General features: G+C 40.6%; 1 protein-coding gene across 3 annotated transcripts in view; it reads left to right on the plus strand.

Annotated features, from left to right (window-relative positions):
- The window catches only part of CPQ (carboxypeptidase Q), a 409,933-nt gene that overhangs the window by 176,984 nt on the left and 206,396 nt on the right, over positions 1-26,553 (plus strand). For all 3 annotated transcript variants that reach the window (XM_055303503.1, XM_055303502.1, XM_055303504.1), the window contains one exon: positions 15,996-16,203. In XM_055303503.1, coding sequence (XP_055159478.1) covers positions 15,996-16,203 — 208 coding nt within the window. The remainder of the gene's footprint in view (positions 1-15,995; positions 16,204-26,553) is intronic.

Here is a 26,553-nt window from a genome sequence, read left to right on the forward strand (position 1 = left end):
AACAAGGTAAGGATGCCCACTCTTGCCACCTTTATTCAACATAGTATTGGAAATCCTAGTCAGAGCAGTTAGACAGGAATAAGAAATAAAAGGCATCCAAAACAGGAAAGAAGAAGTAAAACTGTCTCTATTTGAAGATAATATGATATACAGAAAACCTTAAAGAATCCACTAAAAACTATTAGAAGTAATAAATGAATTTAGTGAAGTTGTAAGATACAAAATTAAAATACAAAAATCAGGTGCATTTCTATACACTAATAATGAACTATCAGAAAAAGAAATTAATAAAATAATTCCATTTGCAATTGCATCAAAAAGAATTAAATACCTTGGAATAAGTTTTACTGAAGACAATACCTTGGAATAATAAAATCTGTAAGATACTGATGAAAGAAATTGAAGACACAGATAAGTGGAAAGATATTCTATATTCATGGATTAGAGGAATTAATATCATTAAAATTAAATGGCCATACTTTCAAATACTAAAAAATCTACTGGCACTTTTCACAGAAATAGAAAAACAATCCTAATTTTTTTTTTAAATCACAGAAGACTCTAAATAACCAAAAGAATCCTGAGAAAGGGGAACAAAGCTGAAGGCATCACTCTGCCTGAATTCAAGTGATATTACAAAGCTGTAGGAATCAAAACAGTATCGTATTGACATTAAAAAAAAAAGATGCATAGATCAATGGGACAGACTAGAGAGCCGAGAAATAAACTGATGAAAATATGGTTAATTAATTTATGACAATGGAAACAATGATGTACAATGGGAAAAAGGTAGTCTTTTCAATAAATGTTGTCAGGAGAACCGGACGGTTACATATAAAAAAATAAAACTAGGCCCCTGTCTTACATCATTCACAAAAATTAACTAAGAATGGATTAGAGAGTTGATCACGAGACCTGAATCCATAAAATCCTTAGTGGAAAATATAGATGGCAAGCTCCTTGACGTTGGTCTTGGCAATGACATTTTTGGATTTGACACCAAAACAACAAAAGCGAAAATGAACAAGTGGGACTACATCAAACTAAAAGTCCTCTGCACAATAAAGGAAACCATCAGCAAAATGAAAAAGCAACTGACTGAATGGGAGAAAATATTTGCCAATCACACATCATCTGCTAAGACGTTAATATCAAAATATATAGAGAATTCACACAACTCAGTAGTAAAAAAAAAACAAATAGTGCAATTAGAAATGGAAAGAGTCCAAAAAAAAAGTGGGCAGAGGAACTGAATAGACATTTTTCCACAGAAAGCATGTATATGGTTAACAGGCACGTGAAATGGTGCTGGACATCACTAATCATCAGGGAAATGCAAATTAAAACTGCAGGGAGGTAGCCCCTCACACCTGTTAGAGTGGCCATTACCAAATGGAGAGGAGATAATGAGTGTTGGTGAGAATGTGGAGAAAGCGAACACTTATATTTACTGTTGGTGGGCATGTAAGTGGCACGGCCTCAAAAAACAACAACAACAAAAAATAGAATTAGCGTATGATCTAGCAATCCCACTTAGAGGCACACATCGAAGGAAGTGGAAGCAGGGTATTGAAGGAATCTCTGCACGTGCACGGTCATTGCGGCACTGAGTGAATATGGATGCTTAGATCGACACACACGCACACCGAGGAATCTTCTCAGCCATAAGCGAGAGGAGCTCGTGACATTTGTCATAACGTGAATGGAACTTAAGGGTGTTAAGTGAAATAAGCCAGAGAAAGAAAAGTACTACAGCGTATCACTTATATGTTGAGGTTTTTCTCCTAACTCTGGGAAATGAACAAGGGGGAGTGGAAGGGAAAGTGGGCGGGGGGGGGTTGTTGGGGTGACTGGGTGACGGGCACTGAGGGGGGGCACTTGGCGGGGTGAGCACTGGGTGTTATGCTGTATGTTGGCAAATTGAATTCCAATAAAAAAAATTTAAAAAAAAATTAAAAAAAAGAAAAAAATCTGATTGCCCTGACCTGGGTGGGTGGGGATGGCAGGGGAATAAACAAGAGGCTGGTGAAAGCCTTTAGACTTTGAGCGGTAAGATGGATAAGGTCTGAGGATCTAATATAAAACATAAGGACTATATAATTGATAACACTGTGCTGCATAATTAATTTTTGCCAAGAGAGTAGAACTTAAGTGTTCTCACCAAAACCAACCCTGAACCCAAATGAGAAATGATAACTATGTGACGTGATGGATATGCTAATTAGCTGGGTGGGAAGAGTACTTTCAGGAGGTATATCAGATGCACCTTAAATACCTTACAGCTTTGTCAATTCTTCTTCAAAGAAGCTTTAATAAAAAGATCTATTGTTTGAGGAATGGAGTCATAGGGGCTGTTTGTTATCACAGCGTGACGTCACCTATCTTGACTGATACACTGATCTTACGTATTCAGATTGGGAATCTGGCTTAGACCTGTCATCAAGTGGAGCCATGCTCACCTTGATTTTCATGAGTTATGTGCCAGGTCACGGTGCACTCCTTCAGATTCTGAAATAATTGGTGATATCTCCCCCTACACACCTATTTTCAAAGTGTTTCTTAAGCTGACCTCAGGCATATTTGAGAACTCGGATCATATACAAATACAAACATTTATACCTTCATTCTCACAATATTTAGGATTAGCCCTGTCCATTTTTTCTGTTGCTCTGGCAAATACCAGTAACAGCTTTTAAGATGAAGATTTTTTTAAGTCCAAATTTTGTAGTTCTATAAAAATGAGAAAGTTCAAAAGAAAAAATGCTGTCATTTCTCCCACCGTCTGAAGCATTTTCTAGAGCCCTACATTTCCTTCTATTCCTTGCGCATAAAACTTTACATTGCTTGTCATAGTTTACAAAGAACTTGTCATTTTCTCCATATTATGTCAAAAATCTCATATTGTTTTACAGACTTCATAATTAACATTTTAATGGGTGCAAAATACTCCATTGAAGTTGAATACCATAATTTATACCACAATTTCCATATTGAGCTTTTAGGTTGCTTCCATTTTTTAAAAGAAATACCATTGAAATAAATCATTTTAAACAAATATGCCAGACTATATACAGCTAATCAACATTATCGTGTAAATACCTTCTACGTCCAAACACGTATTCTAACATGGGTGCCATCAATGTAAACATTTCTGACACTTTTTTTGGAGATTGTCCTCAGATCGAATTGATCAGCTACACTTTTAAAAGTTTCATTATTTTATAACATGTCTTGGCTTTGGATCCTAGATCATTTGTTCTGTTGTTCCTATTTTGGCCATTTCCAACAATCAATTCTAATTTTAAAATACCTAATTTTGCTTCCATTATGACCATTTGGAAGGCTGCCAAAATATTCTGAAGGCAATTTTAGAGGAAAAAGTCCCAAAAATGTTTAGAGCATTGGGCAATTATTGCGATAACCATGCAGCTTCGCATAGTGATGGCTTTGGAGGGCTAACTCTCCTCTTGTTGTGTGAATTTGGGTGGGTTTGTTATATATTCATTAAGTCCATAACTCTCATGAAACAAATATTGTCCCAAATAATGTCACTGTCTTGAGAGCAGGGGTTTCTTTCATAGAACCTGTAATCGTGTCTTGCACATAGTACATACGTGTGTATGTTTGTGAGATTCCCTAGCAATGAGTACTCGGTCAAGAATACAACTTTTCCATTGGTGAAACAGCTATTTTTGAATAAACTCTTCCGATGGAGGCTTGAGCTCTCCAACACATGGACCGGCAATATCTGCATCACAGTATGATGTCACCTATCTTGACTGATACACTGATTTTACATATTCAGATTGAGGATCTGGCTTAGATTCCTGGGAATTTGTTAGAAATGCATGTTCCTTGGCCCTACTCTGCACCTCCTGAGTCGCAGATTCTGGATGTTGAGCTGGATGATTTGTGTTTTATCAAAACCGCCGTGTGATTCTGACACATGATGCATGATCAATGAATAATAATGTTTGGGAAAAACGACATAGAGTTCCGAGGAGATAGTATTATGAAGAGAGAAAATTGGTGTCAGAAGCCACAGGTAGGAAAATTCTGTTTTCTGAGCACGTATTCTGGACTGAAAACTGTGCTAGAATACGGGGTAGACAAGAGCAACAAAGATAATGTCTTTGTTGTCGTAGAGCTGATGGTCTGGAACAGATAAAGGATGAATAATGGGTATAAAATATGTGAAGAGTTACAATGCCCTGTGCTAGTTCACTACAGGAGTGTACGTAAAATCCGGGCGGTGATGTGGGTGGTTTATCATTCATGAGCGCCAAGTTGCGTGGCAGGCCCGGTGCAAGAGCTCTACGTCGCAAGGTGGCAGCTTTCTCAGTCTGCCAGCAGGAGGGATGTACAAGAGTAAGAGGTGCTGTGTGGCTTGAATATGCTCCCTTGAACCCGGAAAGAGAAGCTTGGTGTCCACGTCCACTCCTCTCGCCCAGAGCCCTGGAGCTCTTCATGAAGCTGCACCGTCAGTTCCCTCCAGACACGGCCCGTAGGCGCCTGTCTCCAAGTAGATGCGAAGATTGACTAAGATAACGCGTGAGATTGTCTCGCTCAGCCTGTGGCTCAGTGTCCAACAGCCAGTGATGTCTTCATTGCTGTCGACGGTGGTCATCCTCATCACCACAGCATCGCCATCAAAGTCAGGGTCGTTGCTGCCTGAGTGGCATGTGGCAGGAGCTGTAGGCGCCCGAATTTAGAGGACGGCCCTCAGTGGTCTGCAGGGTCCACTCTGCTTTGTCGGCGTCTCGCTGTGACGCTGGCTCCGTCTCTGAGCTGCAAGGTGGGAAAGTAAGAGCGCTTACCTCGTGGGTCACAGTGACTGGCAAATGAGCTCATGTAGGTAGAACACACCACAGGCCTGTAGTAAACGCGATGGGGGGGATGTTCCACGGGGATGTCCCACGGGCTGCTCTGTCACAGTTAACTTCTCTTTATGGCATGTTGTGATTTTTGAGGGAAGGCTCTATGCTTTAGAGGCCCGTGCGATAAGAATACCACTTTCTTAAATCTGTAGGGTTTAATACTCCTCTACTTGAGTAAAGGCCCATTTGTGGTGCCTAAAAACAAGGGGGTGGTGGTGGGAACTAATACCAAAATAAAGCTTAGAAAGGGCCAAGGGGAAAAAAAAATTAAAGCAAAGGGCAAGGCATCTATTTTTATTTTATGGAAATTTCTTGTTTAAGCAAATTTGCTGATAATGATGCACAGATGCTGTTTGTAGAGGTTATTTTCCTCCTTTGAAGCATCCGAGTGCCGATTTCCCATCTGTGCCAGGAGTGTCTTCTGAATTAACTCGGTGCCCCTCCACAGCATTGTGGGAAAGAGATCTCCTGTACAGCGATGCTGAAGATCGGAAGACTAAAGCAGGTACCTCTGGCCTGTGAGGCTGAGAAGATGCACACAAATACGAATAAACAGCTAAAACACTCCCAGATGCTTGGAAGTCCTTGAGCACAAATGTGATTGACATCAAGAAAATATTAGCTTTGGAACTCCGCCGGGATGGCACATCGATGGGCCGGCACCGCGCCGCATTCAGCTGCAAGTGTTTCATGTAATTGATGGTGGAAGAAAAGAAAATTTCAACAGATATTTTTCTGTTAATTTGCCACAGGTGCCCAAACGCCTGTGACCTAGTATTGCAGGGATTCAAACTGCCACCATGATAGCGTCAGGCTTGGCTTCCAGGTTATTTTACAGAGATTTTCAAGAATTTAATTCCGCTTATTGGTAATGTTGCCATTCACGTGATTACAGCCTCACAGGATGAGTGTAGTTTCTCAAAAAATCAAGTGGATATTAACTTAATTTATATCCCTGCAGATTCGTGTCCAATTTTTATCGTCTGCAGTCAGTGTTGGGCTTTTTTATTTCAACTTAACATTATTTCATCTACATGTTTCCATGTATTGCTTTTGGCCATTTACGTGCCATGCCAGTCTTTCGTTTTCCTGCTACCTCTGCTCGATTGTTTCTAGATTTTTCACATTTATACACAGAGCTGCAGGAAATATAGAAATTGTTTTTCTTATTTTTTAATATTGCCAAAGTGTTTGTTCTCCAAAGCAGAATAAGCAAACAAAGTAAGAAGTATTATAGTTCTTGCTACATATGGGAGATCACGCTCCAGAAAATATTAAACTGATTTAACAATACCATCGGCGAGGAGTGAATGTATGTATACTTTCGCCTATAATTTGCACAATATTGGATTTTATTTTATGTAATGGCTTTTTGAAATACAAGTGTCATAAAATTTTACCATCTTACCCCCTTTTACTGTACAGCTTAGTGGTACTAGACACGTTCATAATGTGCAACTTCGGAACCATCCATCTCCATGACCCTTTAATCCTGCAAAACTGAAATTCCACACCCTTCGAACAGTAACTCCTCTTTTTCCACTTCCCACCAGCCCCTGGAAATCCCCATTCTACTTTTGGCCTCTGTAATTTTGATCACTCTAAGTACCTCATATAAGTGGAATCCTATGGTATTTGTTTTTCTGTGACTGCCTCATTTCACTTAGCGTAATGACCTCAATGTTTATCCGTGTTGTACCGTCAATCAGAATTTCCTTCCTTTTTAAGGCTGAAAAATATTCCATCATATGTTTATACCTCGCTTGTTTATCGATTCATCCACTGATGAACACTAGGGTCACTTCCACGTGTCAGCTATCGTCAATAATGCTACTATGAACATGAGTGTGTATCCTTGAGACTCTGTTTTTAATTGTTTTAGATATATGGCCAGAAGTAGAATTGCCAGATCATATGATAATTCTACTTTTAATTTTTTAAGGAACTACCATACTGTTTCCCAAAGAGTCTATTTTATATTCCCCATCATAGTGCACAAAGGTTCTAATTTCTCTGCCTTCTTACCAACACCTGTTATTTTCTGTTTTTTGACAGTAGACATCCTAATAGGTATAAGGTGCTGTCTCATTAGTTTTGATTTGCATTTCCCTAATGATTAGTGATGCTGAGCATCTTTCCGTGGGCTTATTGGCCACTTGTATATTCCCTCTGTTGAGATGCTTATTCAAGTCTTTGCGCACTTTCAAATTGGGTTGTCTGGTTTTTGTTGTTCAGCTTTTGGAGTTCTCTAATTATTTTGAAGTTGAACCCCTTGACAGAGATATGATTTGCAAACATTTTCCATCATTACGTGTGTTGCCTTTTAACCTGTTGATAGTGCCTTTTAATGCACAACATTTTCTAATATTCATGAAGCCTAATTTGTCTATTTTTTCTTTTGTTGCCTTTGCCTTTGATGTCATTCCAAGAAATCATTGCCGAATCTAATGTCATGAAGCTTTTGCCCTACATTTTTCTTCTAAGAGTTTTAGAGTTTTAGATCCTTCATCTTTGATACATTTTGAGTTGATTTTTGTGTATCATATTAAATAAGGGTCCAACTTTGTTCTTTTGCATGTGGATATCTAGTTTTCCTGGCACCATTTGTTGAAAAGTCTGCCCTTTTCTTATTGGAAGGTCTTTGCACCTGTCAAAAATCCCATATATCAAAGGGTTTATTTTGGGGCTATTTTATTTCATTGGTCTATGCATCTGTCTTTATCTCTATGCAAGTATAACACTATTTAGCTTGTGGTAGCTTTGTGGTAAGTTTTGAAATCAGAAAGTGTGAGTCATCCAGCTTTGTTCTTTCTCAAGATTATTTTGGCTATTAAGCATCTTTTGAGATGCCATATAGATTTTAAGATTTTTTTTTCTATTTCTGCAAAACATGTCTTTGGGATTTTTGGTAAGGATTGCATTGAATCTGTAGACTGTTTCGGTGAATATTGACCTATTAACAGTACAAGTCTTCCAATCCAAGAACATGGAACGTGTTTTTGTTTATTTATATTACCTTTAATTGCTTTCCACAGTGTTCTGTAGTTTTCATTGTACAAGTCTTTCACCTCCTTGCTTAAGTTAATTCCTATGTATTTTAGTCTTTTCAATGCTATTGCAAATGGAGTTGTTTATGTAGCATCCATTTCAGATTGTTCATTTTTCATGTATAGAAATACAACTGATTCTTATGTGTTAGCTTTGTATCCTGTTACTTGAGTGAGTTTGTTTATTAGTTCTAAAAGGTGTGTGTGGGGAGTCTTTAGCCTTTTGTACATATAAGATCACATTACCTGTGAGCAAATATTATTTTACTTTTTCCTTTCTAATTTAATACCTTTTATTTCTTTTTTTGCATGAATGAGCATTTATGCAAGAACTTATAGTACTTCCATTTTGAATAGAAGTTGCAGAAGTTAGCATCCTTACAGTATTCCTGATTTCAGAGGAAAATCTTTCAGTTTTTCACCATTGAGTATGTTTGCTGTGGGTTTTTCATATATGGCTTTAATTATATTAAGGTAATTTCTTTATATTTTTAGTTTTTGACTGTTTTTATCATGAAAGGGTCTTGAAATTTGTCACATGCTTTTTCTTCATTACTTAAGATGATTATATGTTTCCCTCCCTTAATACTGTTAATGTGGTAAATTATATTGATTGATTCTTTATGTTGAACCATCTTTGCATTCTAGGAATAAATTCCACTTAGTCATGGCATATAATCCTTTTAATATGCTACTGTATGCTAGGATTTTGTTGAGTATTTTTACATCCGTGTTCCTAAGGGTTATTAGCCTATAGTTTATTTCCTTGTGGCATCCTTGCCTGGTTTTGGTATTAGGGGAATGCTGGCTTCATATAATGAATTAGAAAGTAATCCCTATTTAATTTTTTAAAAAGCTTAAGAAGGGTTGCTGTTAGTTCTTTAAATGTTAGATAGAATTTGACCATAAAAAAAAAAAAAAAGAATTTGACCATGAAGCCATCGTGTCCAGGACTTTTCCTTGTCAGGAGATTTTTTTGATTACTGTTTCAGTTTCTTTACCAGTTACAGATATATTCAGATTTTCTATTTATTCATGATTTAAAGTTGGTAGGTTTTGTGTTCCTAGAAATTTTTCCATTTCATTTAGGTTATCCAATTTATTAGCATATAATTGTTCATATAGTCTCTTATGGTCCTTTTTTTAAAAAAAATTTCTGTGGAATTGGTAGTAATGTCCCCAATTTTATTGCTCATTTTAGTAATATGACTGTTCTCTCTATATTTCTTAGTTCACCTAGCTAAAGGTTTGTCAATTTTGTTGATATTTTCAAAGAACCAACTTTTGGTTTTACTGATTTTTCTGTTGTTTTTATATTCTCTGTTTCATTTATCTCTGGTCTAATCTTTTTATAAAAAAAAAATATCTGTTCTAGGGATCCCTGGGTGGCTCAGGGGATCCTTGAGTGGCTCAGCAGTTTAGCGCCTGCCTTCAGCCCAGATGAGTTCCGGGATCGAGTCCCACATCGGGCTCCCTGCATGGAGCCTGCTTCTCCCTCTGCCTGTGTCTCTGCCTCTCTCTCTCTCGAATAAATAAATAAATAAAATCTTTTTAAAAAAATAAATAAAAATCTCTGTTCTAATCTTTATTTACTTTCTTCCACTAGCTTTAAGTTCAATTTGTTCTTCTTTTTCTATTTCTGGTTCATTAAGTTTTAAAGTTAGGTGGTTGATTTTAGATCCTTCCTGTTTTTTAATTTATCACTACAAACTTTCCCTTCAGTGGTGCTTTTGCTGCATTCTATATGTTTTGGTATGTTGTGGTTTAAATTTTTTTTTCATTCACATCTGAATATTTTATAATTTCCCTTGTGATTTCTTCTTTGATCCACTGGCTGGTTAAGAGTGTGCTGTTTAGTTTCCACAAATTTGTGAATTTTCATTTTCCTTCTGTTATTTTTCTAACTCCATTCTGTCGTGGCCAAGGAAGATGCTTTGCATGATCCATATATACCTTTTTAAATCTGTTGGGACTCACTTTATGGCCTAACACCATCTATCCTGGAAAACATTCCATGTGTGCTTGAGAAGAACGTGTGTGCTGTTGTTGGATAGTGTGGTCTGTTAGATCAGGTGGGTTTATTGTATTAAGTCCTCTATTTCCTGACTTCTCTTCTGGTGTTTTGTGAAACGGAGGTATTCACAAAATAACTTCTAAAGGCCAAAGGAGACATAAAAACAGAGAAAAAAATCGAGAAGTCCAGCTTGATGAGAAATAGTTTATCATCAAGGGGACTTATGAGCAGAAGTATATTTTGAGTGGATGCCTAGGGGTATGAAGTGGCATTTCATTGTGGTTTGGATTTGCATTTTCCTGATGTCTAATGATATTTAGCATCCTGTTATGCACTATCATGTTTGTATATTTTACTTGGAGAAAGTCTATTCACATACTTTTCCCATTTTTTAATTAGGGAGATATTTTGCTATTGAGTTTCTAAGAAGTCTGTATATATTTTAGATTCAAGTGCCTTATCAGGTACACAATTTACAAAATTATTCTTCCATTCTGTACTTTCATTTTTAATGATGTCTTTTGAAATACAAAGGTTTACAATTTTGATGGTTCAATTTATCTATTTTTCCTTTGGTTGCTTATGATTTTGAGGTATCTGAGAAATAATTTCCTTCCCCAAGGTCATGAAGTTTTATGGTTTTAGCTTTTACATTTAGGTCTATGATTAAATTTTTAAAAGATTTTTTTTTATTTTTATTTTTATCTTTATTTTTTTAGAGGTGGGGAGAGAGAGTGTGTATCTGAGTGGGGGAAGGGGCAGAGGAAGAGGGAGAGAGAGAATCTTAAGCAGGTTCCACACCCAGCACAGAGCTCAGTGCAGGGCTTGATCTCACAACCTTGGATCATGACCTAAGCCAAAATCAAGAGTTGGACACTTCATCAAATGAGCCACCCAGGTTCCCCCTGTGATTAAATTTTTAATTGATTTTTATAGATGTGTGATATATGGGTGCAACTTTTTTCTCTTACTGTGGATATTTGGTTGGCCCCAGCACCATTTCTTTGAAAATACTTTTCTATTCCATTGAATTTTCTTGGCACCCATGTTGAAAATGAACTGACCATTCTTGTAAGGGTTTATTGTTGGACTTTAAATGATATTTTATTGATGTGTGTCTATCCTTATACCACTGCTACACTATCTTGCTACTATAGCCTTTTTAAAAAGATTTATTTATTTATTTATTTATTATGAGAAATAAAGAGAGAGAGAGGCAGAGACACAGGCAGAGGGAGAAGCAGACTCCATGCAGGGAGCCCGACGTGGGACTCAATCCTGGGTCTCCAGGATCAGGCCCCGGGCTGAAGGTGGCACTAAACCACTGAGCCACCAGGGCTGCCCCGCCTTTTTTAATCATAAAGGAGTATTAGATTTTGTCAATATTTTTTCAGCATCTATTGAGATAATCATGCACCGTTTGTCCTTTTGTATTTTATATGATATATTACATTGATTGATTCTCGGATGTTAACCAACTTTGCATTTCTGGAATAAATCCCTCTTGGTCATGGTGTGTAATCCTTTTTATTTGTTGCTGGCATCAGTTTGCTTATATTTTGTTGAGGATTTTTTTTGCATTTATATTCATAAAAGCTGTTGGTGCATAGTTTTCTTTTCTTATAATATCTTTGTCTGGTTTTGATATCAGTAATAGCAACCTTATAGATTAAGTTGGGAAGTAGTCCCTTATAGTTTTTGGAAGAATTTGTAAAGAATTGGTATTACTTTTTCAACATAATTGTTTTGATTTATTTTACAGCTTCCTTTATAGTTAAATTGTAGGTATCGTTATAAATGGGAGCAGGAAGGTGGTGTTCAATGCTGATCATCACCTGTAGAACAACTGACAGTGAAAGTACAGGACTCCAACTAAAAGTGTCAAGTCCTTATTCTACCTACTTCTACTAAACGGTGCTGGATTGCATTACTGGAGGACACTCTTAATTGCAGAAACAAATAATAAAGGCTTTTATATCTTGAATTCCGAACCATAGTTGGAAGATGCTTTTGGTGCTATTTTCCTCATTGGAACCATGGGTACATGGCAAACTTACTATACCCACTTTGAAAACTCTTACCTCTAACTTATTGGCACAAATTTGTTCAGAAACATAATTTATCTTTCGATGGACACCGAGGCTCCTTCCACAGTTTGGCTATTGTGGACATTGCTGCTAGAAACATCAGGGTGCAGGTGTCCCGGCATTTCATTGCATCTGCATCTTTGGGGTAAATCCCCAGCAGTGCAATTGCTGGGTCGTAGGGCAGGTCTATTTTTAACTCTTTGAGGAACCTCCACACAGTGTTCCAGAGTGGCTGCACCATTTCACATTCCCACCAACAGTGTAAGAGGGTTCCCCTTTCTCCACATCCTCTCCAACATTTGTGGTTTCCTGCCTTGTTAATTTTCCCCATTCTCACTGGTGTGAGGTGGGATCTCATTGTGGTTTTGATTTGTATTTCTCTGATGGCAAGTGATGCAGAGCATTTTCTCCTGTGCGTGTTGGCCATGTCTATGTCTTTGTCTGTGAGATTTCTCTTCATGTCTTTTGCCCATTTCATGATTGGATTGTTTGTTTCTTTGGTGTTGAGTTTAATAAGTTCTTTATAGATTTTGGAAACTAGCCCTTTATCTGATACATCATTTGCAAATATCTTCTCCCATCTGTAGGTTGTCTTTGAGTTTTGTTGACTGTATCCTTTGCTGTGCAAAAGTTTTTTATCTTGATGAAGTCCCAATAGTTCATTTTTGCTTTTGTTTCTTTTGCCTTCGTGGATGTATCTTGCAAGAAGTTCAAAAAGGCCGAGTTCAAAAAGGGTGTTGCCTGTGTTCTCCTCTAGGATTTTGATGGAATCTTGTCTCACATTTAGATCTTTCATCCATTTTGAGTTTATCTTTGTGTCTGGTGCAAGAGAGTGGTCTAGTTTCATCCTTCTGCATGTGGATGTCCAATGTTCCCAGCACCATTTATTGAAGAGACTGTCTTTCTCCCAGTGGATCGTCTTTCCTCCTTTATCGAATATTAGTTGACCATAAAGTTGAGGGTCCATTTCTGGATTCTCTATTCTGTTCCATTGATCTATGTGTCTGTTTTTGTGCCAGTACCACACTGTTTTGATGACCACAGCTTTGTAGTACAACCTGAAATCTGGCATTGTGATGCCCCCAGCTATGGTTTTCTTTTTTAAAATTCCCCTGGCTATTCGGGGGCCTTTTCTGATTCCACACAACTTGGTGTCCATTGAAAGATGAATGGATAAAGAAGATGTGGTCTATGTATACAATGGAATATTACTCAGCCGTTAGAAATGACAAATACCCACCATTTGCTTCAACGTGGATGGAACTGGAGGGTATTATGCTGAGTGAAATAAGTCAATTGGAGAAGGACATTATATGGTCTCATTCATTTGGGGAATATAAATAATAGTGAAAAGGAATAGAAGGGAAGGGAGAAGAAATGGGTAGAAAATATCAGAAAGGGAGACAGAACACGAGAGACTCCTAACTCTGGGAAATGAACTAGGGGTGGTGGAAGGGGAGGAGGGCGGGGGGTGGGGGTGAATGGGTGATGGGCAATGAGGGTGGCACTTGATGGGATGAACACTGGGTGTTATTCCATATGTTGGCAAATTGAACACCAATAAAAAATAAATTTATTATAAAAAAAGAAACATAATTTAAACAAAACAAATGAGCAGAAATAAAGAAAAGAAAGAGATTGGAAAACCAAGAAACAGACTCTTAAATATAGAGAACAAACTAATGGTTACTAGAGGGGAGGTGGGTGGAGACATAGGTTAAATATCTGATAGGGATTAAGGAGTGCACTTGTGATGAGCACCAGGTGTTGTATCGACGTGAGTCACTGTACTGTAAACCTGAAACCAATATTATGCTGAATGTTAGCTAACCAGAATTTAAATAAAAACTAAAAAAAAGAACCTGTTGAGAAGTGTTATACTGACCTTTTCTTGAGTAAAAGGGTCTGAAAACAAGGAGAGTTTGTTGAATTCCAGACATCATATAAGGTAATCTGAATAATAAATATCTAAATTGTCTTCCTACATGTTTCAAAGTACTTTTGGTTATTAATCACTCTACCAATTCAGTGAGGAAAATTAGCACTGAAGAAATAATAATAACTAATATGTACTAATTAATGATTATAATGTGCCAAATACCATTTTAAATTCTTTACATATATTATTATCCTCCTATCTTATGAAGTCAATACTAATTATTAGTATTATTATACTTAATTATTATACTTAATTATTACTTAATAATAATAATTATTATTATTATTTATTTTATTCACTACTTTACAGTGGAATATTATTCTCTACTTCACAGATGCAGAAATTCAGAAACAGTGAGGTCATGTGGTTTGCTTCCTTTCATGGTAGAGCCAGGATTTGACCTGGGTTATGTGACCCGATAGCCTACCCTGAACCAGAAGTTAGAGTGGATTAGGCATATTCCAGAGCAGAGATTCAGATTCTGGATTACAATTTTTGAGTTTTTAAGTCATGTGCCTCTCTCTTGATGAAAACTAATACTTAAGAAATGTTAATACAAGGTGTGTAAGATGGTGCTAAGGATTTGAAATTAGACAGTCTCGCTCTGCAGGGATAATGTAATAGGTTAACAAAATAAATATTTAGCATTTATCAAGTGCTATGTTTCATGTCAAGTGATTCACTTGTATAAATTAAGTGAGTCTGCAAAATAACTCTGTGAATTAAGTATTATTATTATCACTTTTATTTATAGATGAAGCCACTCAAGCAAGTATATATAATTTGCCCGAGGTCAGTTAGCAATAAGTGCCATAGCTCAGATTTGAACCTAGATGGTTTTGCTTCAGAGTCTCTGTTCTTAATCATTTTGCTATGCACTTTCTCTAGGTAAATAGTCAGTCACCAGACATTTTGTCACAACAGTGCAGTCACAGGAAGAAAGCAGTGATAAGATTGGATCATCATGTTTATGCATGTGGAGGCTGGAGCCACTTCTGTAGGAAAGACATGTATTGTGGCTGAGAGGAGGGCTCTCTGCAAATTTGAGGCAATCTGAAACAAACATGGAGATAGGGAGAGAAAAATTACTTTTAAACAGAAGACTTTTTGCTCCTTAACAGAAGATGGGAATAGACCGAGAGGGTGTGGTGCACACTGAAGCTGTGCCAGCGTGGTCCCGAGGGAGCTGTGGTTTGGGAGGGTTTGGAGTCGTTGTACCTCAGGAGTGAAAAAGGGACAGATTGAAAGAGCGATTTTAGGAAATGAGTCTGATAAACTCAATTAGGATGCATAGAGGTTGTTAGAAAACAATACATTTATAGAAATTTTAATTATGAGTGTTTTGAGTAATCTAAGAGCATCTGAAAATTACCAGGAAAAACTTGAGGGTTCGGGTAATTCTTTTTTTAGTGGCAAAATTATAATAGTTTTCTTTTTCTTGTGGCAGTGACATCAGAGATTGGGGTTTATTCAGCACTTTTCTTCATGGGAACACAAATATTTCCCATTGTTGTAGAATTTTCCTGTAGAGCATTCCCCCACCAAAGCAGGGCTACGTGTTCGGATCCGTGTTTGAGTGGGAAGCAGGTAGCCGCAGAGCCAGTCGGTGACCAGAGAGCTGTATGCATGTGGACAGCTTTCTTCCAGATGTGTGGGTCTTCTGGTCTGCAATCCTGGTGGACTTCTGAGTTTCTTTGTCTCCTCAAACACGTGTTCCCTCACCTCTTGGTTGGGAAGGCATTGTTAATGTCTTTTGAGTTTGAGGCAATTTGCAACTTTAAAGGATCATCAAATCACAATAAATCTCACGTAATGTTTTCAACGAGATGATTGTTAAGTTGAAGTTTCTATTTTTACCAAAAAGAAAAATTATATTTACATAAAAAACGAATAAACTAATATTGCCCGCCCATCCTATTTCTCATGTGCAAACAAGGATCAGTGAGAGTCAAATGCCAACTACAGAGACTTAAAAAAATACTCTTGGTCCATTTCTACTTTTAAGGTAACCTGGTGGTTTCTTTTCTTAAGTCCCCACACAGGTATTCAGGAATATCAGGATGGTGTGCCGAAAATCCCAACAGCTTGTATTACGGTGGAAGATGCAGAGATGATGTCAAGAATGGCTTCTCGCGGGAACAGAATTGTTATTCAGCTGAAGATGGGAGCAAAGAACTACCCAGACGCTGATTCCTTCAACACTGTAGCAGAGATCATTGGAAGCAAATACCCAGAGCAGGTGAGTGAAGGAGGTGCATAGGCTGTCTGGGAAGCAAGCCTCAGCTTTTAGAGATGGTTGGGAAAAAAAGAGAACATGAATCTACAGAGATGGTCCTTATAAACTCATTGAAGGCAGGACACACACACACACACACACACACACACACACACACACACACACGTATTTCCCACCAAAAGTTTTACAACAAATTGAAGAGTGAAATAGGATCCATGGTATGGGAATTCACCCTCTGAGTAGCGGCTCACACACAGACACACACATATATACATGTGTACATATATATATTAATAGATATTATTTTTAAAAATATTTATTTATTCATGAGAGACACACAGAGAGAGGCAGAGACACAGGCAGAGGGAGAAGCAGGCTCCATGCAGGGAGCCTGACGTGGGACTCGATCCCGGGACCCCAGGGTCACACCCTGGGCTGAAAGTGGTGTTAAACTGCTGAGTCACCTGGGCTGCCCTAGTTATTATTTCTTGAGGCTTCCAGTCCCGGGCAGGGGAGGTTAGGATTACCTGTGACCAGTCATCTGGGTGAGTGGGCTGCTCTGGCCCTGAGGCTGAGTGGCAAGAAGAGTGTGAGTTATCGGGAGCCTTAGTCTGAAGCAGCAGGGGGTATCGAGGCCTGAGCTAAGGTGTTGAAGCCGAGGAGTTCTTGAGCTGTCGCAGCCAGCGCCCTGAGGTAGTGCTGGCTCACACAGCTTCCTAAGGGCCATTGGCATCTTCTGGGTGGGAATGTTCGGGCCTACTCCTAAGCCCAGGTCGATTAAAAAAAAATCAGCTTTATGGAAGTATAATTACCTAAATTTACCAAATTTAAGTGTACAATTCAATGAGCTTTGAAAAATGTATGCAATAATGTAACCACTACAATGATCATAATATAGAATATTTTCATCACTACAAACATCGCCTCATGTCCCTTTGCTGTATATCTCCTCCTCCACTCCCCTGCCCCCAGTAACTACGGGTCTGCTTTCAAGAACCATCATTTTTCCTTCTCTAGAATTTCATAAAAGTGGGATCCCTGCGTGGTGCAGCGGTTTGGTGCCTGCTTTTGGCCCAGGGCGCAATCCTGGAGACCTGGGATCGAATCCCATATCGGGCTCCCGGTGCATGGAGCCTGCTTCTCCCTCTGCCTGTGTCTCTGCCTCTCTCTCTCTCTCTCTCTGTGACTATCATAAATAAATTAATTAAAAAATTAAAAAAAAAAAGAATTTCATAAAAGTGGAATCATAGAACATGCCGTCTTCCGTGTCTGGCTTATTTCACTCATATAATGCTTTTTGAGATATGTCCATGTTGTTTTATCAATTGTCCTATTTCTTTGTATTGTTCCTGAGTGATATTTGGTTTCATGGATATACCACAATTTGTTATCCACTCAGCAGTTGTGAGACATCTGGGTGGTTTCTAGCCTTTGATTTTTAGGAGTAAAGCTTCTGTGAATACTCTTGTACAAGTCTTCCCATGGACCTATGTTTTCATTTCTCTCTGGGTCAATGCCTAGGAGCAGAATTGCTGGGCCAGCCTGAATTTTAAGCCCGCTGGTCTCCATCAGGATGCTTCAATCTCTGTGTTCTGTGGAAGTAGCATCTTTTCTAAGTGGGTAGTAGATGCCAGAGAGTTTCCAAGATGCAAGAGTAAACTTTTACCTCTACCATGGCATTGCATAGCATTGCAGAAGTTGGTTATGAATACGTCGTTACCAAGATATATGAGGTAGAAGAAGAACAAAAGTTCTCCCACAAAGAAGTGACAATTGCTTCCACAGAAGGAATGTGGACGAGCGCAGGGAGTCTATGTGACTGTGTCTGGGGGAAGAATCCGCCTCACAGTCTGCTAGAAACCACGGGGAGGGGATGTCCAGACTGTGAGGGGAAGCAGCAAGCGTGTGTTCTCTCCAGGCACGAGGTGCATTAATGAACCTGAGCAAGCACAGTCCAGCCCTTGTGTGACACTTCCCCGGGTTACCTTCACCACATCCCAGCCCTGTATGTGCTCCTGGTATCATCTCCCGCCGCAGGTTGCTAATGCCCCAAGCGCACCCTCTGTTTCCTTTTTTTCTTGCGTTTCACTAATGCCTGTCCCAGGACTTGGCCTGTCGTAGCTTCTCAAGACATATTTTGCTTTAGTAAAATGAAGACAGGAAGTAAGGTTGGAGAATTTTCATAATATCAATTCCTTTGAAATCAAGAGGTTCTCCTGCCCATTTAGAATACTGATCGTCCGTTGGCATGTGGGACATCAGTGCAGCTCTGTATTGTCCAGACCTGCACTCTTCAACCCTTCGTACGTGATCACTCGCCTTAGGTTCTTGTCTTGAAAAGAACCATGTTTACCTGTCAGCACGGTGAGAGCTCTTCACATTATTTTTCATTTTCTCCTCTTTATCGCTGTCTAACAGCCAAGTACCACATCCTATTAAGTCTACTTTCAGCATATTTAAATCTGTTCCATCGTGCCTTCACTGTCATTAGTGCCCTAATTCAGGCCCTTGCTACCCGCCCCCCTCTGATTTTTTTCTTCTTCTATTCCCTCTATTTCTGTATTTTCTCAGTGCAGCTCAGAGCTGCCTTAAAATGCTGATCTCCACCTGTTCTTTCCCTGCTGCCAGACCTCCTCTCCTGTTCCCTATAGGATACAGGTTCTGATAAACATAAACACTGAGGTGAGCAGAAGACGGTGGGGGGAGGCAGTTATAGGTAAGAGGAAATTAGGTAGTACCGTCTAGAAACAAGCAGAAAACGAGAGTGAAGGAGCAGAAGGAAATGTCTGATGGTGGTTCAGATGCCAACTAAGAACTATTCCTTCATTGGCTGGTGAGGGAGTCTAGCTCTCCTAATTGCTGGCAAAATTTCCAAAAATCATTCAGCTTTGCTTTTAATTATCAGTACAGTAGTCCCACCTTATCTGTAGCTTCGCCTTCCACTTCTGCCGTTTCAGTTAGCTGTGGTCAAACCAGTCTGGAAGCAGGCGCTCCTTCTTCTGATGGACGATCAGAAGGTCAGCAGTAACTTAAGGCTATACCACATGCCTATGTCACTCCCCTCTCTTTGCCTCGTCGCGTAGGCATTTAATCATCACACATCATCACAAAAAGAAGAGTGAGTACAATACAGTAAGGTACTTAGGGAGAGAGACCACGTTCACATGACATTTGTTACAGTATGTTATAATTGTTCTATTTTATTGTAAGTTATTGTTGTTAATCTCTCTGCCTAATTTACAAGTTAAACTTTATCATAGGTATGCATGCGTAGGAAAAACCATACTATATATCAGGTTCGATGCTGTCCATGGCTTCAGGCATCCCAATCTTGGAATGGGTCCCCCATGGATAAGGAGGAATCTGCTATAATGGCGACAGTGACATAAGCATTAGGTTGTTTAGGTTGACGGTTTAGGTTGACTAACTTCTCTGACACGTCTTCCTTTCCCTGCTCCATGTCCTACTAAAGAAGAATGTTAAATTTTGCTGAGCAAATTACTTGCAATGGGAATTATCTTTAAAAAGAAGAATTTTGCAATTACTCTTATTCTGCTCGCAGGTCAAAGATCCTGGGTGACTTGAAGGGAGGCTAACATGCACGCAGTGGCTGACAGACACTCTTCAGTGCCAACACCCAGCACAACCCCTTACATCTCATTATTCATACAGAGCACCTTAATGAAAGGAAAGCAATTAGCACATAAAGAATATTCTGATTTGGCCCAAGAACCACGGACAAGGTGTGGTGATTTTCAGCTCTTAGAAAAGCGCTTATGTGATTGATGAAGCGTTAACACATTTCAAAACCCTATCGCATAGTTCAGCCATAAGTCATAAATACTGAATTAACCTTAGGCTTTTAAAAAATACCAGTAATACAAATACTTTGTTGAGCTTCAATATGTGAAAATGGCAGAGTTAGGGGTATTATGCACATTAACTCTACCCTCTTCCCAAAGATCCCAAAATGACGCGCTTTGATTTCCTCCCAGTCCACTATTCTCTTTGCACTTTGACCTGCTCAGAAACTGCTCTTCTGTGATTAGGGCATGTTGTGGAGGCTTCAGCAGAGCTTGAGGAGATGAATTTCATCGGTGGAAAATGGTCCTCTGGAAGCTTTGACTTTAGGCCTCTGAACTCCTTCCCCTCGGATAGCTTTACTCCTGGGAAACCGTGCCAGCTTGGAGGCCCATCCATGGTCGAGGATGAGTCTGAGTAAGCGGGGACAGGAGCACTTTGACTTCTGAGCTAATCCGTTCTGGTGCTACGTAGCAGTAGTATGTCTGCTCTCCATTTTTTAAGGAACTAATTTGCATTGAAAAATTCGTAGGAAACTTGTTGCCATCCATGAATAGGTCTCGTTTTTTTTGTTTTTGTTTTTTTTTTTTTTTTTATTTGTTAAGTCAATAGAGAATAGTCTTGGGCAGGGAGGTAGGGGTCTTAGCAAATCTAACACCAATTCCCTGATCTTCAGATGAGGAGACTGAATCCACAAGCAATTCGTCCCAGTGGACACAGCAAATGCTTGACAGGAATGTGTCTGGAATGTGACTCCAGATATCCTGACTCCCACTTCTTTCACCCTCAAAGTTAACCCATCGTGCCTGGCCACACCTTAGCTGGATCGAGTGTGAATCCGAGAGACATAGGTCAATTCAGGATACAGGCAGTGCCAAGTCATTACACAGGAGAAATTTTGTCTTCCTGTCATGCTTTTTCTCCTGACGTCTCCTTCCTAGGTACAAAATGCTCTTACAGATCTTGCCCGTCGTTGTCGCAGAGTTTTCTGAGAGGTCTCATAAGAGTCATGACTTGGGCGAGCCGCCTATGCTGTGTCCACTCTTCTATGCATCTCCGGCAAGTCTTGCTTGAGTCTCATCCCTCCTGAGCTCCTTGTCACTTTGGAAGAGGATCTGATAGGTAAACTTCTACGGCATTAATTCTTGATGAGGCCCCGATCCTCCATGTCTCCGTTCATACTCCTTCTCTCTCCCCAGTCGGGTAATTAGGTGTTTCTGTTTTAACCGAGGATCGTAGACAAAGCCAAAATAGATCTGCTACCAAGCACATCGTTTTGAAAAAAAAAAAAAAAAAACAAAAAAACACACACTTTTTATTTTGTAGTGATTTTAGACTCAACGAGCAGTTGCACAGAAAGTGCTGAGAGTTCAGGTGGACCCGCTGACCAGCTTCCCCAGTGAAAACACCTTATGTAACCATAGTAACCTGAACCTGGTGAAGAACGTGTACTCCTGAGACTGAGCTGTTTTCTTGTAAAGCAGGGACTTCCCTGTGGGCAGCCTCCGTGGAACAGCCTTTGTAGGGGGGACCCTCTCCTGATATTGGCCCAAGTAGCACTTTCCTGGCCTTACGTTATGATGCTTCTGGGGTACTTTGCTCAGACAAACAGGCAAACACAGAAGGAGGGTCGTGCTCACACTGACCTGACAAGAGGGCCGATTGCCTAACACTAAGGACTCAGGCTCCTGTAGGACAGACCCTCTCAAGATAACAGATACTCCAGTGTTGACGCTTGGGGCTGGCCCATTTCTTTTGCTCTTCAGTGATTTCCTAGGGCTTCTTCTGAGGTTTTGGCTGGGTATGTGATATTTTTTAAATGTTAACATATTCCAGAAGTCTTCTGAGGGAATTGTGCAAGGAGAAAAAAAACAAAAAAGCGCTTCAGATTTTTTTTTTTTTTGGTTGATGATATCCAAACCCATTTTGATAAAGCTTTGATGAATGAAATTGTTTTCTTATACATGCATTTTTCCTATAGCAGTTATTTTCATGGATTCAAAGAACAATTTCGGTTTCATATAAAGTATTATTTCAAATATAATGCGGCACCATGCAGGCTAGTAGGAAACATTGGGATGAAAGCTCTAGTTTGTTAACTGGATGGCTCACTTTTTCTTTGTGTGTGTATATGTGTGTGGGGGGTAGGGTTTCTTAATATCTAGATTATTGACATTTTGGGCCAAATAATTCTTTTTTTTAAATATTTTTATTTAAATTCAGTTAGCCAGCATGCAACACATTATTAGCTTCAGATGTAGAGATCAGTGATTCATAGGTTGCGTCTCACACCCAGTGCTCATCACATCTTGTGCCCTTGTGCCTCCTTAATCGGGCCAAATAATTCTTTGTTGTGGAGATCTGCTCTGTGTGTTGTAGAATATTTAGCAGCATCCCTGGCCTCTCCCCCACACCCTATAACCATGACTGTCAAAACAACTCCAGACACTGCCAAATGTGCGGGACAGAAGTCACCCCAGATTGAGAATCGCTCATGCGGAAGGAGCACAGCATGTTACCATGCCTTGGTGCTGATTTTATTTCTGCCACAAACAGGCTGAGTGACCTTGGCCCGCTCAGTTCTTCAACTATAGAATGAGGGGCTTCGTCTGGAAAAACTCGAAGGTCGTTTCCAGCCTTAAAATTCCATTATTATTATCATTTTTTAAATTCCATTATTAAAAAAGAAATACTTGGATATTATCATCTGACTAATGGCACCCATGTTGTGTGCTGTTAAATACTAACGAGACGAACCAGAGCCCTTTCAGTGAGTTCGCACACTGGGAGCGGTGTCGGTAAGTGTTTTGTTTGTTTGTTTAACATTCTGTGTTCAAACACAGTGAGGAACTCTTCTATTGAAAAAGTTAAATTAACTCCTTTTGGGGGGGGGCACTTCTTATGCCTTTACAGTGCTGAGGTACTCTGGGAACTTGGAAAAGGTGGTTTTGCAATATTCCCCAAACCTTTTGAGAAACAGTAGGATAGAGGCATAAGATTCACTGAGCACCTTACGTTTTACTTTTTTTAAAAAATTTATTCTTAAAAAATATTCATTCATTAATACAACACGAATTTATTGGGTACCCAGCACGTGTGGGCATGAGGGTTATAGCGGTAGTGCCAGGTGGGCAGCCTGGCGCTGCAGTTAGAGACGTGCCCAGCAGAATCCAAGCCCTGCCTCTTACATTTTCTCCGTAGCTTATTTTGTCTCTTTGCCCCTCAATATGTATTAACCTTTTCTGGGGAGGGAAGAGCTTATGCCAAAGCAAGGAGTTGAGGACTGGAAAGGCCCGTCGGAGGGACGAGTGCAGCCTCGGCCTGCCTGCAGGTGCACCCGGGCTTGGTCCTGCAGGCGCGGGAAGCCCCTGAGGCTCCTAGCGGGAGCTTTGCACTCCAGTTCTCTGCGGCTGCTGCACACGTTAGGGAAGGGGGAGAAGGATGCAGGGAAGAAAACTGGCAGAGGTGCTCAAGTTGGGATAAAGAGGTGAAAAAGAAGGAGAAGTGCAGTGTGGGTGGAACCCATCCACTGCTTCCACAGGACTCCGTGGTGCTCTTACTCTGGGGGGCACGTCGCTCTGCCCCAGGATGCCGGGCGGCCCCACGGGGCAGTGGGGCCAATGTTGGAGCCGGAGGCCGGGGCTCCCTCCTGGGGAGACCCCGCTGCCGGCCACAGCACCCTAGGTGGCCCTGATGCGTCAGGCGGGCTCGGTTCCGCTGGGCCTGGGGCCTGGGGCAGCTCGGGGAGCATTGTTCCTCCTTCCTTAAGGGCACGCGAGGTGACCTCACATGGCCTCGTCCGTGTACATAGGTCTCTACAAACAAATTATTGAAAATAATTCATTAGCGTTGACGTCGACGTTGTCAAGACCTTGTCGGAGGAATAAACAAAGCCCGACTAACCTGGTGAACGAGCCGTGCCGCGGAGAAGTGACTGGTGACAGGTCGTGCACAAACGCAGTCTGTCTTACAGCCGAGTATGTGGTCTCCGATTTGTAAGGCCTCCTTCGTGCGTCCAGCAAGTTATTTGGCCTGGGCAGGAGCCGTTTCACTGACTTAAACAGCTGTTTAAACTTTCATAAGCAAAGTAATTATTAAATCTTTCATGAGCATATTGGTTGGAACATTTGTTCACATCTTAACCTTGAGCTGGAAAGTTTTGGGGGGTGGGGTTAAAGAGTTGGAAGCTGGCAAATTTCATTCTTTTGGGGTTTTGTCTTTCTTTCTTTCTTATTATAAACTTTTTATGGCTTAGAACCAGCCAACCTACATCATGGAAGGAAAAATACATGTGTGGCAAGCATGAGGCATTTCATTGTTTATTTTTCAAATTTCTGAAATGTGCTCATAGCTGTGCATGCCTCTGGGCTCGTAAAGACAGCAGTGGAAATAGCCCAAGCCAGACAGGCTGTTGCAGATAGATAGCCACCCAGGTAGACAGGCGCTCCCCCGAGACCACCCTCTCCGGGACTCAGTAAGTCATCCTAGCGGCCAAAATGGGCCTTGCAAGCAAGAGGACACCATCTTTCAGAGATCGGAGCACGACTCTTTCATTAGTGATGCAGTCATTTAACAATAATCACAAGACGATGAATAATCCACATTTATGGAGTGTTTGCCACGTGACAGGAAGCATTGTAGATGCTTCTCGCTCATGCATTTTCTCCTTTAATTTTCACTATGACCTTGTCAAGTAAGCCATGCTGTTAGCTCCACATTACGGATGACGAAACCGAAGCTTAGACCACAAAGTTCATGAAGCTTCTGCATCGAAGAGTTGGGGGTAAACCCAAGTTTATTGTGTCCTGGAATCTGTACTCTGACAATTCATTGCCCTGGACTCCTTAGTATTTTTCTCTTCTAGTTTGTGAGACACTGCTGTCTAAAGGGTTTCCTGTTTTACCCTAAATGGAGAGAAAGTCAGCACCGCTGTCAGCAGCGTAATCAGCAGCAACGGATGCTCGTCGAACAGCTGTCCTGTACGGAGCTCTAGGCTGCAGACTCCGGGAGGTTCCTGGGGCAGAGAGGAGAGATGATAAAGGGTTCAGTAAAACAGGCAGGCCGCTCTGCAACTCGGACTGCGGTGTGACGGGGCCTGTGATGCCCACGTCCTGGCCGACCCGGAACAACTGTACGCTGTCGTACTTCACAGTCCGCAGTGTCCTCTCACCTGTATTATCTCACTTAATCCTGACGACGGGGCTCATTAGGGCAGTTCCACACATCTAATAAATGGGAGTTAAGGTTCAAAGTTTGGTTCCCCTATGACTCGCTGTAGTCACTGCCCAGAGCCCTACAGTTCAGTACGGCGTAGAACAGGTGCTTTAAGGATGCTCTAAAACACAACCTGAAAAATGAAATTGTGTGAATAAGTAATTAGCATGGAATGCAGTAAGAGCAATTTCGGTTTTAAAACTGTCCGCAGGGATCCCTGGGTGGCGCAGTGGTTTAGCGCCTGCCTTTGGCCCAGGGCGCGATCCTGGAGACCCCGGATCGAGTCCCACATGGGGCTCCCGGTGCATGGAGCCTGCTTCTCCCTCTGCCTGTGTCTCTGCCTCTCTCTCTCTCTCTCTCTCTCTCTCTCTCTCTCTGTGTGTGTGTGTGACTATCATAAATAAATTTTTAAAAAAATAAATAAAAAAAATAAAACTGTCCACAAATTCTTTGATCTCCTTTTAAGAGATGGAGCCACGTTCCCTTGCCCTGCACATGGGCCATACTTAGTGATTTGCTTCTAATGAGGATAATGTGGCAGCAAGGATGGCGATGTCTGAGATTAGCACGTAAAAAGCATGTGGCCTCCTCCTTGCTCTTTCTTGTGGATGCCTTGCTCTGGGAGAAGCCAGCTGCCATGTTGTGAGGGTAACTCAAGCAGCCCTGTGGAGACATCCACGTGCTGGGGACCTGGGTCCTTCTCTCAGCCACCGCACAGATTAGCCAGCCAGCAGATGCAACAGCTCCAGTCAAGCCTTCCGATGACTGCAGCCCCAGCCACACCTCCTAAGATACCCCTGAGCCAGCAACCCCCAGCTCATCTCCCAAATTCTTAACCCATAAAAACTGTGTGAGATAATCAATATTTATTATTTTAAGCCACTAGGTTTTGGGGTGAAATAATATAGTAATCAAAGAGCACAAGATACACAGAGAGGAATACTATGTCTGGGCTGTCAGGAAAGCTGGCCACTGACAGGTGAGAGAGATGAGCAGGAATTTGATAGAGGGACAAGGAATTTACTGGGAGGTGTTCTGGGCGAAGAGAAAAGTAAATGCACCAAAGGTACCTTTTAGGAAGTGCGAGTGAAGGACAAGACAGAGACAACTCAAAAATCATAGCATTTGTGTAGTAAGAACGTACTACATCCTATGAGACGTAGCGACTCCGGTTCCTAAGAGGGACGAGTCTGCAAAGAATTAAGATCCATATGGGTGATCCAGGAAGACAGGAGGGCAATCAAAACATTGAAATGTTTGGTTCAAAATTAAAAACAAAAAGCGTGCTGTATAAATCCTTAGTGGAAGGGGAGGCCAGGTTATCCCAAATAGCCACCT

The sequence above is a fragment of the Nyctereutes procyonoides genome, unplaced genomic scaffold, assembly GCF_905146905.1.
Source record: "Nyctereutes procyonoides isolate TBG_1078 unplaced genomic scaffold, NYPRO_anot_genome, whole genome shotgun sequence".
NCBI classification, from domain to species: domain Eukaryota; kingdom Metazoa; phylum Chordata; class Mammalia; order Carnivora; family Canidae; genus Nyctereutes; species Nyctereutes procyonoides.